The sequence below is a fragment of the Leuresthes tenuis genome, unplaced genomic scaffold (assembly GCF_036924035.1).
Source record: "Leuresthes tenuis unplaced genomic scaffold, fLeuTen1.0.hap1 SCAF_17, whole genome shotgun sequence".
In the NCBI taxonomy this organism is placed as follows: domain Eukaryota; kingdom Metazoa; phylum Chordata; class Actinopteri; order Atheriniformes; family Atherinopsidae; genus Leuresthes; species Leuresthes tenuis.
Window position 1 is genome coordinate 8,613,238 of NW_027325371.1, and position 16,113 is coordinate 8,629,350.

Genomic DNA, 16,113 nt, shown 5'->3' on the forward strand with positions numbered 1-16,113 from the left:
AATTCTGCTTTTTTTTTAAACAAACAACCACAAGTAATCCGCCTGTATTAAAGACATACATGTAAGCTGGTGTCCTGAGGGCACAAGTTTATGTTAAGGAGCTGAAAAAAAAAGAAAGAAAGAAGGGGATTGTTTTTTGAGAACATGTTTTCTGAGTTTAGCCTCCACAAGATCAAAGAATCAAGATTTGAACAAAAGCATCATGGTTCATAATGTGAAAGATTATTGAATTATTTGCTAATCAGGAAAAGCTTCAAAAGCATAGACATTCAGGAATGTTAAACACACTGAAATGTAAGATAAATGGAAACAGTATGAAGTGGGAAGAAAGATGTGGTTTAGAGCTAATGTTTTCCATGCTTTTGTTTTCAATATGTTGAATCTTTATAAAGAGTATCAAGTTGTTGCAGATGGGGCTTTGAGTCTTGAGGTTTTGTAAAATCAGAGAAGAAAAAATGGCAGTGATGTAAAGATGGGATCTGGACAGTTGTGGAATGTTGTGGTCACAGTTCATAGCAACATTCTTACCTGCTGCATGTGACTCATATGTGGTCAAGTCCATAAAAACAGGAACTAAGAATAGCAGCCCTTTAATTTTACAGTCTGACCTCAGATCTCCCAACATGCTGCTATCATCAGAGAGAAAACTAAGCACATTGTGGCGTATATTTGTGGGTTTGTGGGCACTTGGGTGAGGAAGTGGACTTGTCTGAAGAGACTGGGTTTAATCTCTGTGGTATTCAGCAGCAACATTACACAGGGGGTCAAAAAAGAGGTTCAGTTATGAAGAAGGGACAAGAAAGTCAGCTAAGGAAACTGAACCAAGGGTGAGGCTGGAACCAATAGTAATGGAACTCTCCCACTTACCATCTTAACAAACTGGCATTGTTATTTCAACCCCAAATGGCCACAAACTGTTTTTGAGCATGGATGAAAGCCCTGCAAGCCTAGCAGAAAGAGGCGGCTGGCCGAAGAAGAATGAATGCCACAGAGAACCCCCAACAACCCCCTTTGCCTGGTTTCGTAGATGCATTTCTATTATCACATTTGAAAGGTGTACAAAAGGCCTCGTCAGGAGCAACAGAATAGAGCGGTAACTTATGCCCTGCATGTCCCAGAATTGGAAAGAATTAAACACCTGCTGGGGAAAACAAGTTTCTTTGGAACGGTATATTTCTGTTTCTGATGCCAGTGACTGAGACTTTCTTTATTCCCGTCTAAGAACAACATTTTGGGTTTTGCTTATATTCTTGAACATGGAAGTTAGAACATATTTGCCAAGCTGAATGCGTCTTCAAAGATCTGTGCTTGATCGGACTGTTTGATAGTGTCTTGTGGTTGCTGGGAGTCGAGGTTATTGAGTCTCCACCAGCTGCGTGTCGATCTGAATGGAGCTCATGTCGTTTGGTCACTGTTCCAGCACCAGACGGCACTCAGTGTTGAGAGCCAGAATTTGAATAACAAGTGTTCAAGAATGGCCAACTGTTAAGAGCCTGCACAAGGTCAGTGGAGGATGCAGAACAATGGAGCTTGTTTGCCTGGTGAGCACCCGGCTCACACTTGGCTGGGTTCAAATAGCTTCACCTTGGAGATATAGAAATATAAATGTAAGTAGGATTTTAGATTTCTTTTCTTGATGTGTCAAAGAAATGTGGGAATTGTGCAGTTGTCCTCCAGGTAACGACGTCCAGTTAAGTTCGTCAGGGTCAAACTTTTACTTCTGTACCAAAACCAAACTGAGCTTCACAGATAAAACCACGCCCCGTGCCGGATCACAGGCTGCCATATCTGATCCACGGACCTCCCATGGGGCGTGGCCAGAGATTAAGCTTATATATAGATCCATTTCACGGTTGGATCGCTTACTTGCCATGCACTCTGATGGATTACATGTGTATCACTTTGTTCCTTATTGAGATACAGCACCATATGGACTTTGCATTAGGAGTTCGTTGGGCTGCTTCATAGTTTTTTTTAGTCACTTATAGGTTTAATCATGCTGAAAAATAATGGAAAGAAAGCAGCCATCTCTGTTGCCTGCACCGCATGTCTCTGTCTGCTGCTGCTCGTGGTTGCTGTGCAGCATCACCGCGTCCAGACGACCGGAGAGGACGCCGGCGCGCGCCCTGCCCTCCAAGACGCCGTGTCGCAGGGGGACGCACAGGTAAAGAAAGTATTCTCGGCGTACTTCACCAAACTGAGCCGGGAACGGAGGGAGGTGGAGAAGCCCGCCTCTGCCACTGCCGCTGACACCGCTCCAGCTGAGGACATCAGCGCGAATGACATCTTCATCGCTGTGAAGACCACCAAGAAGTTCCACCAGTCCAGACTGAACCTGCTTCTGGAGACATGGATTTCCAGAAATATGCAACAGGTAAAATGACAAGTGCCTGGTAAATTTTGATTTCCAACTTTCTATCCAACACCCTGCAAACAGATTTTTTTGGAGGTTGTTTGAAGGCTGGTGTTGCCTGTGCTGTGTACACGTTCAGGTGATGGCTGTTTACTGTGTTGCTTTGTTCGCCTGTCACCAGCTGACACTGAAATAGCCCCACAACCCCTGTAAACCGTGCTGACTTTCCTCTGCTTTGTCACTTTTTATTCTCCTCTGAGTGATGCCCCTGAGAACGGAGGGAGCAGTTTCAGGACTCCGTCTGCTCCCTCTTTCAACCCCCCTCTCTCCCCACTCCCCTATTATCCCTCCTTCTATTTGGGTGTCCCCGTGAATGCTCCTGGTGCAATGGATGCTTCACAGCACCAACTCCAGCGCTGTCCCCCTTCCAGGACTAACAAAGCTTCTTTCTGAAGGGGGAAGAAAAGCTTTCCCAGCCCCTTGTCTCCCCTCTCTCCATGGGAACGTGGGAGCTGAGTCTGGGTCAGGCTCACTGGAGGGATGGGAAAACGGGGGGTTCATTAAGGGGATGCCTGGGACAATAGGGTGCATCTATAGGCAAGTTTATGCTGGGAGTTGCACGCTGAGTATGAAAATGTGTCCTTGTGAACTAAGCTCCTTTAGAGAGTTCACAAAGACGAGGCTATAGAGTGGAGAAAACAAGTCAAAGTGATTTTTATCCTGCACCTAGAGGAGTCACGTGTGATTTTGCAGAGGTCTTTTTAATTTTCCCCGGAGCTGTCATACACAGTTTTCCAGTATTTCTCATTCTTTTTCTTTCTCGTATTCAAGGAAATGTTTCAAGAGACATGTTTGATTACAGAAATTGTAATGATAATAGATTCTCACAGTCACTTTACCCCTTGCACGCTTGGATAGGAGTAATGATTAGTCAGAATTACCCCCACAGCTCATATTAATGGCCGAAACATGCCCTACAGCAACGCCTCCTATTTAAAGTATTTGTGCCAACAGGCTTGAAGCTACTGTAGTGGATGATCTTAGTTTTCCCATCATACAGCGGTAATAACAGGCTTGATGGGCAGACAGCTGGCTGGTGGCTGCAGGGACAAAAAAAGATAGACAGAGCACTACAATACAAGAGGAGTTTCTGTAGGAAGGGTGCCAGGTGGTCAGAGTAGATGGAACAAAGGATGGTTTTAATGTCTGCCATATGATGCTCTGAGTTCCCACCATGTACATATGGCAATCCTCTGAGTCCAGCTTTAATTCTCACGCTCAGCTGATGAACATCTGTGGAGTTTAGATATTTTTTTTGCCACTAAGGAGTAACAAAACTATTACTTCTGTAAAAGCTTGTTGATATTAGTGGACATTTTAATTTCCCTTGGTTCTTTCCACTTAAAGTGAGATTTCTTAAGCTCTATGCAAATGCAGTAGCAATCTGTCGCTGTTTATGGTACCCTATTGAGGGTAGATTATCTCTGTGACAGACTCTTCATTTTTGAGCTCATTCAAATGATAAAAAGCTTCTTTTGTTTTCTTTATGTAAATAATTGTCCCCTCAAGCTAATAAATGCCAGATTAAATTTTGATCCACTTGCATCAACATGATCAGTTTAAAGGTTAAATCTGAAATAGTCTATTTTTCTTGATTTGATTTACTATTCTGGCAATTAGTGGCTGCTTTTATCGACAAATAAATTTAGTTTTTAGTGCTTAGACAGCTGGCACTGACATCTTCATGGAGATGTGCCATGCATTCCTCCTTTTAAGAATTAGATAATTAGCCAGCACTCCAACAATGAATGCTTTTAGCCACTTGGTGCTGTCCTTGAGTTAATGAAATGGCTTCAGTATGAAACAGTAAAGAATAAGTGGTCAGCTTTGGCACAAATGCAAAGTTACATGTCTCATGTGTTACAACTGCTGGGCTCCTGTCAGCCGTTTTCCTGATCATTTGTTGCAACAAAAAGTGCTGAAATGCTCTAAATGGCTGGGACAGAGGGGGGAAGGAGTCAGGGTGGAGGTGGTTGATGGAAAGAAGGGAGCCCAGTGCCCTTCCTTCCTGTGGTGCTGGAGACAGCCAGCCAGGCACCACGTTCAGCTCAGACAGGGCCGTACCAGTCCTTCCTGTGGTCCAGAGTGCATCACCGCCCCCTCTGTGCTCCCTTTGCCCTCTTTTTTTTTTTTTTTTTTTTTTTTTTTTTTTTTTTTTAGTTTCACACACAACCAACTTTTCAAAATAAATGTTAAAGTTCTAATCAGTATTCCATAAAAGTAACTGTCCCTTTAAGTTTCGGTTAAGCAACAATAGCAGCAGAGAACCTTCCCTAGGAGCTTTGTCTTTAGTTAACTCCAGCAGCTGTATGCAAATGCAAGCAAACATGCTCAGAATTTACCCAGTGGAGACTTTACCCAGCATGAAAACTCACAGCATTGTTCTATTCATGAGCCTCTGGTCGTGTATGTGGCTCAGAGGAGGGAGGAGGAGGCAGGACAGGGGGTGAAGAGAGGCTGAATGGCCACACACGGTTTTCGATTTACTAATCAGCAGTGAGATTCTCTCCCACCCCACCCCTCCCCTCCCCTCTGTTTCTGTCAGTACCCTGGCAGCTCTGGCAGCTGCCTCGGTGATTAGGCTGTCTATTCAGTGAGCTTTAAAGCAAACAGCGCCAGCCTCTGATCCCTTCACCAGTGAAACCGCCACCCTTCCTTAAACAAATACAGGCTCATGGCTTCAGCATAGAGAAACATCTGCTTGGAATTTGCTCCAAAAATTGCTCAAGCAGCTACACTTTATGCTGAAAAAGTAAACTGTATAGGGCTGATGTATCCGGTAATTCTAGAAAAGTCAGTGGCCTGTTTTTAGATGCAGATCTTAAACTGTAGTTGCAGGAATGAGGGGTTTTGCTGTAGCTGACACAAAGTGCTCTGCCTCGAGGCTCCACATCCTGACGTGCAGAGGCACGTGGTGTAGATAAAGAGGCGTGATGTTCGGCAGGTGCTACCTCACCTCAGGTGAAGAGTAAACAGACCACTGGCGGTTACAAAGCCTGCGGCCTGCAGCCTTTTCATCATCACTGTTGAGCAGCTTGCACCTGCTCAGTGTGAGTAATCATAAAGAGATGTGTAATCTCTCCCTGCTCCTTTAAAGTGTTTTCCTGCAAGGTGCCCTTTGTTGTTCACCCCTTTTATGACTAATTGCTACATTCAACAAGCGCCTGCAGACTCGTGGTTGAACTCCTTTGCCTTTATTTGTCTGTCAGTCATACAGCACTGGGGACAAAGACGCCTGAGAGGGTGGTTTATCACAACTGTGTTGACCACAACATTTTTATGCCACTGTTTTTGCAGAGTAAACACTTTGAGGCTCGGCAGCACGTCCCTGCAGAGTGAAGGGGCTCAGCTAGGGGACGTGATACATGCTCGGGGTGTGTATGGGAGGCGGACAGTCTGCCTCCTCCTTTGTTGTTTGTCTGGGATGCTTCGGGGCGGCTGCATAGTTGCCATGGAGAGAGTAAAATGCAGTACAAAAGACCTTTATTAGAGGGGGCTGTTTAACTCAATGTGTTTTCCACTGCATAAAAGACATGTTGACTGATGCTAATCACAGCAGCTGGATGCGAGGAAGAGGATCTTTGTGTTGAGTTTGATCGTGTGACCAATTCGCATGATCAGCCAAAGTTGTTTTGATTTAGTGGAATTTCAGACCGAGTCCTCTTATATGTAATTTCCCTTGTTTCTTCACAGACATACGTCTTCACAGATGGAGAAGATGAGGAGCTAAAAAGGAAAATTGGTAAGTTTTATGAGGAAACTTTCATGCTGACAACAGAGATGTGCTTTGTTTGAATAGAAAGGAGCCAGTCATGAAAAACCAAATCATATTTTAAATGTCATAAAAAAATCTCCTTTGGGCTTTATGCCCTTGAAAGATGCTATTAATATACACAGAGCCTCTTTTGATGATCCTTTCTTACTGTAACTCTCTATTTCTTTCATTGCTGCCACAGGAAGTCATGCAGTCAACACCAACTGCTCCGCCGCTCATAGTCGTCAAGCTCTGTCTTGCAAGATGGCGGTGGAATATGACAAGTTTATCGAGTCGGGGAAAAAGTAAGCATCACTTTTCAAATGCAGATTGGTGCATTAATGGTCTAATATGTGCATCTAATCAGTCTTCCCCTTCTCTGCCTAATAGGTGGTTCTGTCATGTAGATGATGACAACTATTTGAATGTTCGGACGCTTGTGAAGCAACTGTCTCAGTACCCCCACACCCAGGACATGTATATTGGTAAACCCAGTCTGGACCGGCCCATAGAAGCCACAGAGAGGCTGGGGGACAATAAAATGGTACATCGAAGCATCTTATTTTCATGACTTTGATTCTTTAGTGTTGGATAAGAGTGAATATAAACCACATTTTCTTCCTCCTCCTGCAGAAACCAGTCAACTTCTGGTTTGCCACCGGAGGAGCAGGCTTCTGTGTGAGTCGGGGTCTGGCACTGAAGATGAGCCCTTGGGCCAGGTCAGTGTTTATTACTGTACATATACAATACATTACAAATCCCTCAGTTTGGGAATTTTCCTGTTTGCTTTTTGAAATAAGATCATTGCTCTGATGCATGATGTCAGTTTGGATTTTGCTGGTTTTGGCCCTTCACCCCTTTTTCAGATCAACGCTGACCAGATATCTGTTTTAATATCTTCTCAGTGGTGGTCACTTCATGAACACAGCGGAGAAGATCCGTCTGCCTGACGACTGCACCATTGGCTACATCATCGAGTCAGTTCTTGGGGTCCCGCTGACCCGCAGCAACCTGTTCCACTCCCACCTAGAAAACCTGCAACAGGTGATGAGATCTGAGATTCATAAGCAGGTGAGAGCCTTACAGGACGTCTTTTTTCATGCATGCACCATCCTTTATGAAGTTTTGAATCAGTATGAGAGTGGTGTCCTTTTATTTACAATGGTAACATGTTCCCTGCTCTTTTTTCTCCTAGATCACTCTCAGTTATGGAATGTTTGAAAACAAGAGCAATATCATCAGTTTGAAAGGGGCTTTTACTGTCGAGGAGGATCCATCAAGGTAGGTGGCTCTTCTGCTTCTGTAACAGATGCAGATTTAGACACACTTTGGAGACTTCTTCTCTAATCTAACACTCTTATCCCTCTTGCAGGTTCAAGTCTGTGCACTGTCTCCTGTACCCAGACACCCCATGGTGTCCCCCCCAGGTTGCCCTCTAGGGTGACTTCTCCTTTCTCATCCTCGTCCCCGCCGTGCCTCGGTATCTGAAAGGCTCGTGGGGACCAGTGTTTGGTATTAGACCGTGTCGCTGCTGTGTTCTTGCTGCAGTGGAGCGCGGTCTTTAACGGTTTAACTGGGCTGCTGTGCGGCCCGCCTCTGGACTTTTCTTTCCTATCTGGAGCCAGAACCTCCACCTGTAATACTCAGGTGGAGGATTTCGGCTCTCAGAAGGAAGTGGCTTTCACCGCAAAGCTTTGCTGGCAATCAAGTTGAGCTTTGTCATGTATATGTTGCTTGTAAATGTATCTGCAATTCTCATAGAATGTATCATCATATATTCAAGCCTTTTGCCAGCTGTACATTAACTTCTTTTATGCTTTTGAAAATACAAAGCCACTCAGCTTTATGTTGGCTTTGAGGCTTTTATTGCATATAATTTTTCTTGCCAGGCATTTTGTTCTTTAACTCAGATGACTCCGGATAAATGCTCTAATATGAAGATGTTGTTGTACTTTTAAGTGAATAGTGTTATTTTTTCCCACAACCTGAGCTGGCAGTTGGCAGATTTCCAAATACATCCTTTTGGGAACTAATCTGAGGTATATCAGGACAAAGCACTTTTCCCTTTTTTAAATATTTTATGGTGAACAAACCATGTTTACGTCCTTTAATGACATACTTCAGATTTGTGACCCATACCAACAAAAACATAACCCCTCAAAGTCTAATTTTCTATTCATTCCTCTGTATTTAATAACACTCCTTGCATTAGTTACAATCAGGGAAAAGTATTGAGTGGAAGAGATTTTGTTTTGGGGGTTACAATCAGCTTTGAAAAGTCTTTGTTGTTGTTTGAAAATTGCACAGCTGTGTTTCAAATGAGCTGATGTCTGCCTCTCACCTCTAAAGACACAATAGTAGAGAATTACTGGCTTATAGCATGAATGTAATTTGAAGAAGAGAACCCAAAACAGCAAAGAAAGAGCAGTGTGTATCGATGGTGACGGAGTACCAGCTACACATGTAATGGGAGCCCCAGTTTATAATAGTTTGCACAAAAGATTGATGAGCTCCTGTTATTGTCAACATGATTGTTCCTTATTTACACATAATACCTGGTTACTGTTGAGCCTGTGAGGTGAGAGCAGCATCAGTGTTTCCACATGGAGGTGTTTGTTTCCTCTGTGTCATCTCTCACCCATATTGGGTTGTACTCTACATCTTGACTGCGGTATTGTATACTGCACCTTTGTTTAAGTAAGTAGTGATTGTATATGCTTAGAATGTATTTTTTTTTTGGTTTACACCCACTTCTAATGACCTGGCCTTGATTCTGTATTGCTTTGAACTGTGCTTAATGACTATGGTGTGTATTCTCCAGTATCTGGAGGGTTTGAACAGTTCATTCCCAATACTGGCTTCTCAGGGATTATGAGCTGATCCTGGTATTAACTACCATGGGACCCATGGTGGGACCTAAAACTTTGAATAAAAGTGCATAACCACTGATACACTTGCCTCATGTCTTTACTTTGGAGTTCAAATTAATGAATGAAAAAAGAAATTGATGTTTTAATGACGCGTGAGCCTCAGTCAAATACCAAATCTGGAAGTAAAGCAACAAAATCATGACTACTTGTCATATTGTAATCGAAAAATGATAACATTAGAACATATTTCTGAGAGGTTATCAGCTACACTGAAGTATGATATTTCTGAGAGGTTATCAGCTACACTGAAGTATGAGTTCCACCTCAATGCCTCTAAGATGTATTAATGGTAATAATTTTCATCTTTTTAAGTTCCACGAAAATAACCATAAAAAAAAAAACCTCCACCCAGAGTGCTCAAACTCTTACTTCATGTCTTCTTTTGTTTTGGTATTTTAGAAGATGGAAATACATAAGTGATCCTATTGAAAAATATTATTTTTAACTTGATGCATTATGGAAATTAGGTCATTAAAAAAAATGGTATTCACACCAACAAACATGTTGGATCAGATTACCCAATCTTTTTTCTGCTAATGTATATGTTTACCACGTCAGATACCCTTCACTGACTTTTAAAGAACTTGCACTAGATCATTTCTACATTGTGATGTTGCTGTTTTCATCAAAAGAAGAGATCTGAGTGCCTCCACCACTTCTTCGCTCCATTCAGAGTGACACAAACGTAAGGAAAAGAAATCCCGGTGACAAAATGACCAGCATAAAATAAGGAGGAAAAGGGTCTTCTTACCAGAAGAGGCACATGTTGGCTGAACTCTGGCAGACGCAGAGCTAAGGTTCCATCACCAAGGCTTTGCATGGGAGACAAATTCCTCAGAGCAAACATCCTCACCACAAACCATAATCACAGCTTTGTCTTTCAGAGATGTATAGCGGTTAAAACTGCAGTCTTTCATGTCCAAAGTTTATGTTCAAACAGAGCATCAGACTTCTTCACCCTGTTTTTTCTCTCTCTGCTGACTCAAAATGTTCCCAAATAATCTGAACAGAAGTTTTAAATCATACATTGCATCAAACAGAACAGACATGGCAGTTTGATTTATTAGTAGCTTTTAATCACTTATTCAGAGGCAAGTGGTTGATCAGTCTTACATACAGAGGGAAGAGGGATGTTCATACTCAAGCGCAGCATCCATGGGAAAAGAGGGCATGTGGCTTAAGTATGAAGCTCCTGTATTATAAATCTGGCACACAGGGAATATACAAACAGTAATCAGATATAGAGCAGTTTGATCTTTTCTTGCCAAAGCGAGAAGTTTTTATGTAAACAACAAATCATTAGTGACTTGGCCTAATCTGTCTCTAATCTTCATAACCTCAGACTCTTACTTACAGTAGTCTTACACAGATTTTATGGCTGCTAAATAAGCAAAAATCAACTATAAAATGGCACGTGCAGTTTTGGAAAAAATGAAGTAATAAAAATAGGAGATTTAAATTAATCTCATGCCGTTTCCTCTGAATTGTTTTTTTTTTTTTGGAACCCCTCAGTGTCAGTAATCCATCAAACACACTAACATCTGTGAGTAACTTTGAATGAAAAGCAGTTGTTACATATGAATACTGTCCTTTGGTGGTTTTCCACTAATTATACTCCCTTAATCTTTGCTATTGCAATAAAACTTGTTCCCATACCACTTGCTGTGCAATAATACAGTCAGCCTGGGCCTTTTCAGCTGATGCTAGTAGCATTTCAATTTACACACAGAGCTGAGGCCATGTTATCGCCCTTCATTACGGAGACGGCTTGGACAAAGGACAGGGAAGGAGGGGGCTAGGATATTTGAATTGTTCTAAACAGGATGCACTTTGGACAAACCGTGAAGCTGCAGCTTGCTAAGTATATAAGTATATCTTGCATATAACCCAATTTTTAAGTAAAATATGACTTGTTATCAGTTCAATAGTTGCTGCTGGTAGCTTGATATTTAAACAACACATAAGTGGTTTCTATAGAAAGCAAACCATCATATTTCCCATCATGCAAAGACTTGAATGAGGCATCACTGTAGTGATTCATCCACTGAAAACTGGAACATCTGTACCATCGTGGAAAGCGTACAATGACACACTCAAAGCGGTGGAAGGATCTCAGCCCTGCTGTTTTGCATATGCATGATGTGTCAACAGGCGCACAAATAAAAGAACACAAAACATTCAACTGCACACGTCCACTGCTGATCGACCACCTGCCTGCCAGTAAGCTGCAGTGAAACATGACTGCAGGCTGTTGCTGTGGCTGATTTTCATTCGCTGATAAAAGATCCAGTATCCCAAATGTCTAATATTTCTGTTTACAAAACAAACATAAAAAGTCTGCAATGACTTGTCTCTTTCTCAGTCTGAGTCATACTTCAAGAGATAAGCATCATCTCTAAGCACCTCTGGGAGAAACCAAACACAAAAACATGGAAAGTTTCTGTCACTCATGCGATGAACTGACAGACTGAGTATAGAGTGGTTTAGAGTTTTATGACTGCTGAGAGACATCATCATTCATTTCTAAATTAGACAGAGTGGAACTTTTAATTGTAAGTAGTGAATTATAAATAAAACAAAAAAAAAAAAAGCAGAGGCTGGGACAGAATAGTTTAAAGCCTGTAAGGATGCCAAAGAGTCCCCTTGAGTAAGCAACTGCCCAGTTCGCAAATTTTACTTCCTCGAAAGTTCCAGGAACATTGTTTTTTGGTTGCAAGACTGTCTCCAGAAAGCTTGTTTTGGTTGATGTGTGGTTCATCAGGACCCCTTTTCTGACTTAAATGTAGTGTTTGCTCTTCTTTCTTTTTTTTTTTTTTTTGCATGATTGCAGCCTTTTTATAACGTTCCTGTTCGCTTGCATTGAAATTCCCCTTACCTTTACACTTCAGTCACACTTTGGAAAACCTTATGAAAACATTAAAGTTTGGTCCTCCAGACTTTTCATGTTCATGTCACAGTCTGCACCATCAAGCTGTTTTACATATAATTGAGCTGCTCAGCACGTAAACCTGTCAAACTCTGCAACATTCTGGGAAGTTGTCTGATCATTTTATTTGGAAATAATACTGATTGTTAAGTATCCATTAACTGTTAATTCACGGTGGCAGTTGAGGTTGCCAATGTGATGTGAAGTGCAACATTGTCTCACTCAGACTCATTTAAATCTAGGCCTGAATCACTGCTATTTAATGGAAAAATAGCAATGGAAAAAATCTAACTCTTATTAACACAATTATCCAACTGTTAGCACCAAAAGGCTTTAATACAGATATCAGTGTGATATTTGTTTTTCTGGTGTGCAAAATGTGGTGAAATGAGAGGATTTAAAAACAGTCACTTCTGTTTAGGCTGAATTTCCTGTTCTCGTTTTCTGTCGAGGTCTGTAGAGGAGTTGGTGGTATCCCTGTCTTATGGAGGCATTTAAGTAAAAAAAAAATGTAAGTCTGTTGGCTTAGAGGGTTACGCTGTAACAACTAGGACATATGTAGTTCAACTGCACAGAAAACTGTGTGCTATGGCATGTTAAAGGGAAAAATGTCTGTGATCATTCTTTGCTTTCACATTCAGTGTTTTTCTTAAGGGGATTAAACATGAATTATAGCAGAAATGGTATGACGGACGTCAGAAGACAACAAGCAACAAGAAATCAATTCAGAGACACAAAACAGTCAAAGAGATACAAAATAACCAGAAAAGGACAGAAAACAATATCAAAGTGACACAAAATGGAAATGTGAAACAAGACATGAAATTAAGACACAAAACAGTTAAAGAAAGTGACCATTAATATGGGGCTCCTACTTTTTTTAGCCTCTTTCTAACACTAAATGTGAAGGTTTCACACGTTTAAACGGTCACATTATCTCGAGCCTATCTTAGTTGGCATGACAGGAAAAGAGCTTTTTAGTAAGTTTGTCGACACTCTGCATTGTGATCTATTTAAAACACAAACACCTCCGTGTGTTTTCTTACACCTTCTATCAGTGCTGTGAGCGGAAAATGCTAAATTTCACACACCTTGTGTTTGTTTGAGTCACAACAAAAACAGCAGCTCTAACTGTCAGTAAAATGGAAACCCCCATGTGGGAGGAGACAGTGGAGTAGAGCTAGTGAAGTATGGATGGATGCCACAGAGGGACATAGCTCCAAGTGCAGGGGGGAGGAAAAGGATTACAGAGGCACTGGCATCTCACACATTGTCTTCATGACTATCCTTCGCTAAATCAGTCAGTCTCCAATTAACAGCCTGCATTGTCTGCAGGATTAGAAGTGGCAGGACAAACCCCACTGGCCAGATCTCACAACAACTGGCACAGGCCTTAATCCTGCTCAGCATGTGCTACAAAGGCCAACCAAAGGAGTTTACCAGATATCACATATCCCAGCAACGGAGGAACTTGAACTCTATAAGTAGTGGTTGAGTGGAAAATGTGAGGAATGTGGAAAGATGTATGGCAGAAATGTGTTTTTTTTTTTCTTTCTGTGTTGTCTTTCAGTTGATTAAATAAAATCTGACAATTCAGAGACAGAAAACTAAAAGTTTGACAGCTTACATGTGTTTCAAAAGTCTGGTTTCTGTTGGACTAACACAATAACATCATGCGAACACATGTTTATTTTGTAAAGACAAAAAGACAGAAGTTTAGACTAAAGACTGTAAGTCAATAGCTCATCAAATTACAATGTACAGCTCAGATTTTGGAAGTATGTAAATATATTTTTAGAACTTTTGAGAACATAATGTCGTGGTAACATTTAGAGAAAAAAAACAGACATAATTCTAAAGTTTCATAAATCTTTGGAACAATCTGAGTTGTGAGCTGCTGTTGGTCCTTTAGCTTTGCTCTGCTGTGCAACAGACAAGCCAGAGTGTACTGGAGCGAAACTAAAGATTTCCCAGTGTAGCTGTGGTTTTCACCTGCTTTGCTTTTTATTGTTTTGGGTGCTTTGTCCCATTTGTTATGAAACTGGTCGTTGTTGGCCTTTCAACCCACTCATCTTGAGAACGTCTGTGCCGTTGGCTTTTTGGGGGACTGCATGGCTCCTCTGTGAAGATATTAAATGGCCCCTCGTGAGCACGGTTTATGACTGCATCATAAATGGGACATTTCCTCCAGAATCCAGAGGGTAAAACTGTTCTTTGATCTGACAAATCTAAATCTGAAATTTTCGTGTCAAAATCATAGATGCCACATTCTCAATGTCAGAGTCCAAAGGTTCTTAAGTGAAAGAGTTTAGCTAGCTCAATAGTTGGCAGTTTAGTTTAGTGTGGTCACTAAAACATGCTTATAGGAAAGAAACTACACTCAGCAGGCAGATATTATTTTACCAAAACCTCTACAAGTTTTGAGTGTGTCTTAGACCAAAAAACCAAAACTTTCTTCTTCCATTAAAACCATTTTTAGATATCTGTTGTAACCTTGTTAATTAGGAAGCCTTGTTGTCCTGGCTGTGAGCTAAGGCAATGCGGTCAAACTCTTCTGAGCTCCACTGTGGTGTCATGTTGAACCAGTGGATCGTGACTAATACGTCACACAGAAGATGACTCTGAAAGAACAGGAAGGAAAGGAGAGGCGCTTTGAGAAAGTCACGAAGCATCTCAGTAGGCGGGAGTGAAAAGGTGAAGGTGGGGAGAAGCAGACAGCTTCATAAATCCTGCATTGGGTATGTGCTCCCTCTGCTCAGCCAAGACTATGTGCACAAAGGAGGATCTGAGGTGTGATTAACGTGAGCGCTGACTCCCAGGACGCAGCTGACTCCCAGGACGCAGCTGACTCCCAGGACGCAGCTGCCTCCCTCTGAGCTCTGCCACAAAAGAGACAAACCAGGCACCCTACTTCTTTGACTCCCATGAAGCAGAAACACAGAGGTGCTTACGTCCTGAGTTTGTAGTAAGCTGCCCCATCTATACTGAGATGTCAACAGTGCTGAGGAACGAGGGGAAAAAGTGACTGTCGTGACCATATCTTAACTCTCAGTTTTGACAGAAATGGAAACTACATAGTTGCTTCTGCCAAATGCATAAACATAAACAAATGGAAACTACATGCAACCTGAAACACAAGGACACTAAATATTTATGGAAGGCTTTGGAAAACAAAGCAATGAAGACATTTTCCGTTTTTAATAAAACTTGCAAAACCACAAGTTTAAACGGTTTATACCATGATGCATAATTTCCTACGTTTTGTTTGACACCACAACTGCATTCAGACAAGCATGAACCACAGAGGTCTCAGTCAGAGGTGACAGATTAGAGTGTTCACTGTGATTTAGGCTGATAAAGCTGAGTTTTTAAATCCAAGTCTTGCACTGCCTTGTGAGGTTTTATCTCTCTCGTGTGTCTTCCTTGTTGTCCTGCAGCTGCTTGGCACAGAGAAGGCAGAGAAGAAGGAGAGCCATGGTCCAAGCACTTGGCAAAAAGCCCAATCAGACTCAGGAAGTCAACGTGGGGGGATTTAGAGGGTCCAGGCCCTCCAGGCCTTCCAGCCCCCCCCCCATCCTCCTCTTCTCCATTCAGCTCTCCACCTCAAAGCATTAGTAATGCATTCCTTCAGTCCAACAACAAGCAGGGTAATTCAATTTCCTCAACAGTGAGACCGTGTGAATTACATTTGCATCTTTAGCTCTCTGTGTTGGTCCCGGCTATAAAACCCTCCCAGCCTCCGTTATGCTTTGTTTGTTTCCTGCTTTGTTTAATTCAGTCATTGCACAAAAAAACAGCAGGCGCTCACAAAATGATGAAATCACTGCAACCAGCGTTTGAAATATGACACCAAAAGGCCACTTATTGCACAAAACTGGTCCATTTCGATATTTGAATAATTTGTTGGTAGAACATGCTTTCAGTTAAGTGAAAACCAAGTTATCGGTTGTGTAAAATATGGGGAAAAAAAACTGTCTCTGTCTCTCTCATAATCATTTTCTACCCTCACACTTCAACATGAGAAGTCTCGGCTTTGGGAGACGGCAGCTGGCAGGCGGCACGAAAGAAGTTGACTAAACCAGACTGGTGG

The 16,113-nt window shown here is 41.9% G+C and overlaps 1 protein-coding gene across 1 annotated transcript; it reads left to right on the forward strand.

Moving 5' to 3' along the window:
* The first annotated feature begins 1,854 nt into the window (after positions 1 to 1,854).
* lfng (LFNG O-fucosylpeptide 3-beta-N-acetylglucosaminyltransferase) lies at positions 1,855 to 9,116 on the forward strand. The gene is made up of 8 exons (XM_072369089.1): positions 1,855 to 2,374; positions 6,107 to 6,155; positions 6,370 to 6,472; positions 6,558 to 6,711; positions 6,801 to 6,886; positions 7,073 to 7,238; positions 7,363 to 7,448; positions 7,540 to 9,116. The coding sequence occupies exons 1-8, from the start codon at positions 1,997 to 1,999 to the stop codon at positions 7,604 to 7,606; spliced, it is 1,089 nt and encodes a 362-aa protein (XP_072225190.1). The 5' UTR covers positions 1,855 to 1,996; the 3' UTR covers positions 7,607 to 9,116.
* Positions 9,117 to 16,113: the final 6,997 nt, after the last annotated feature.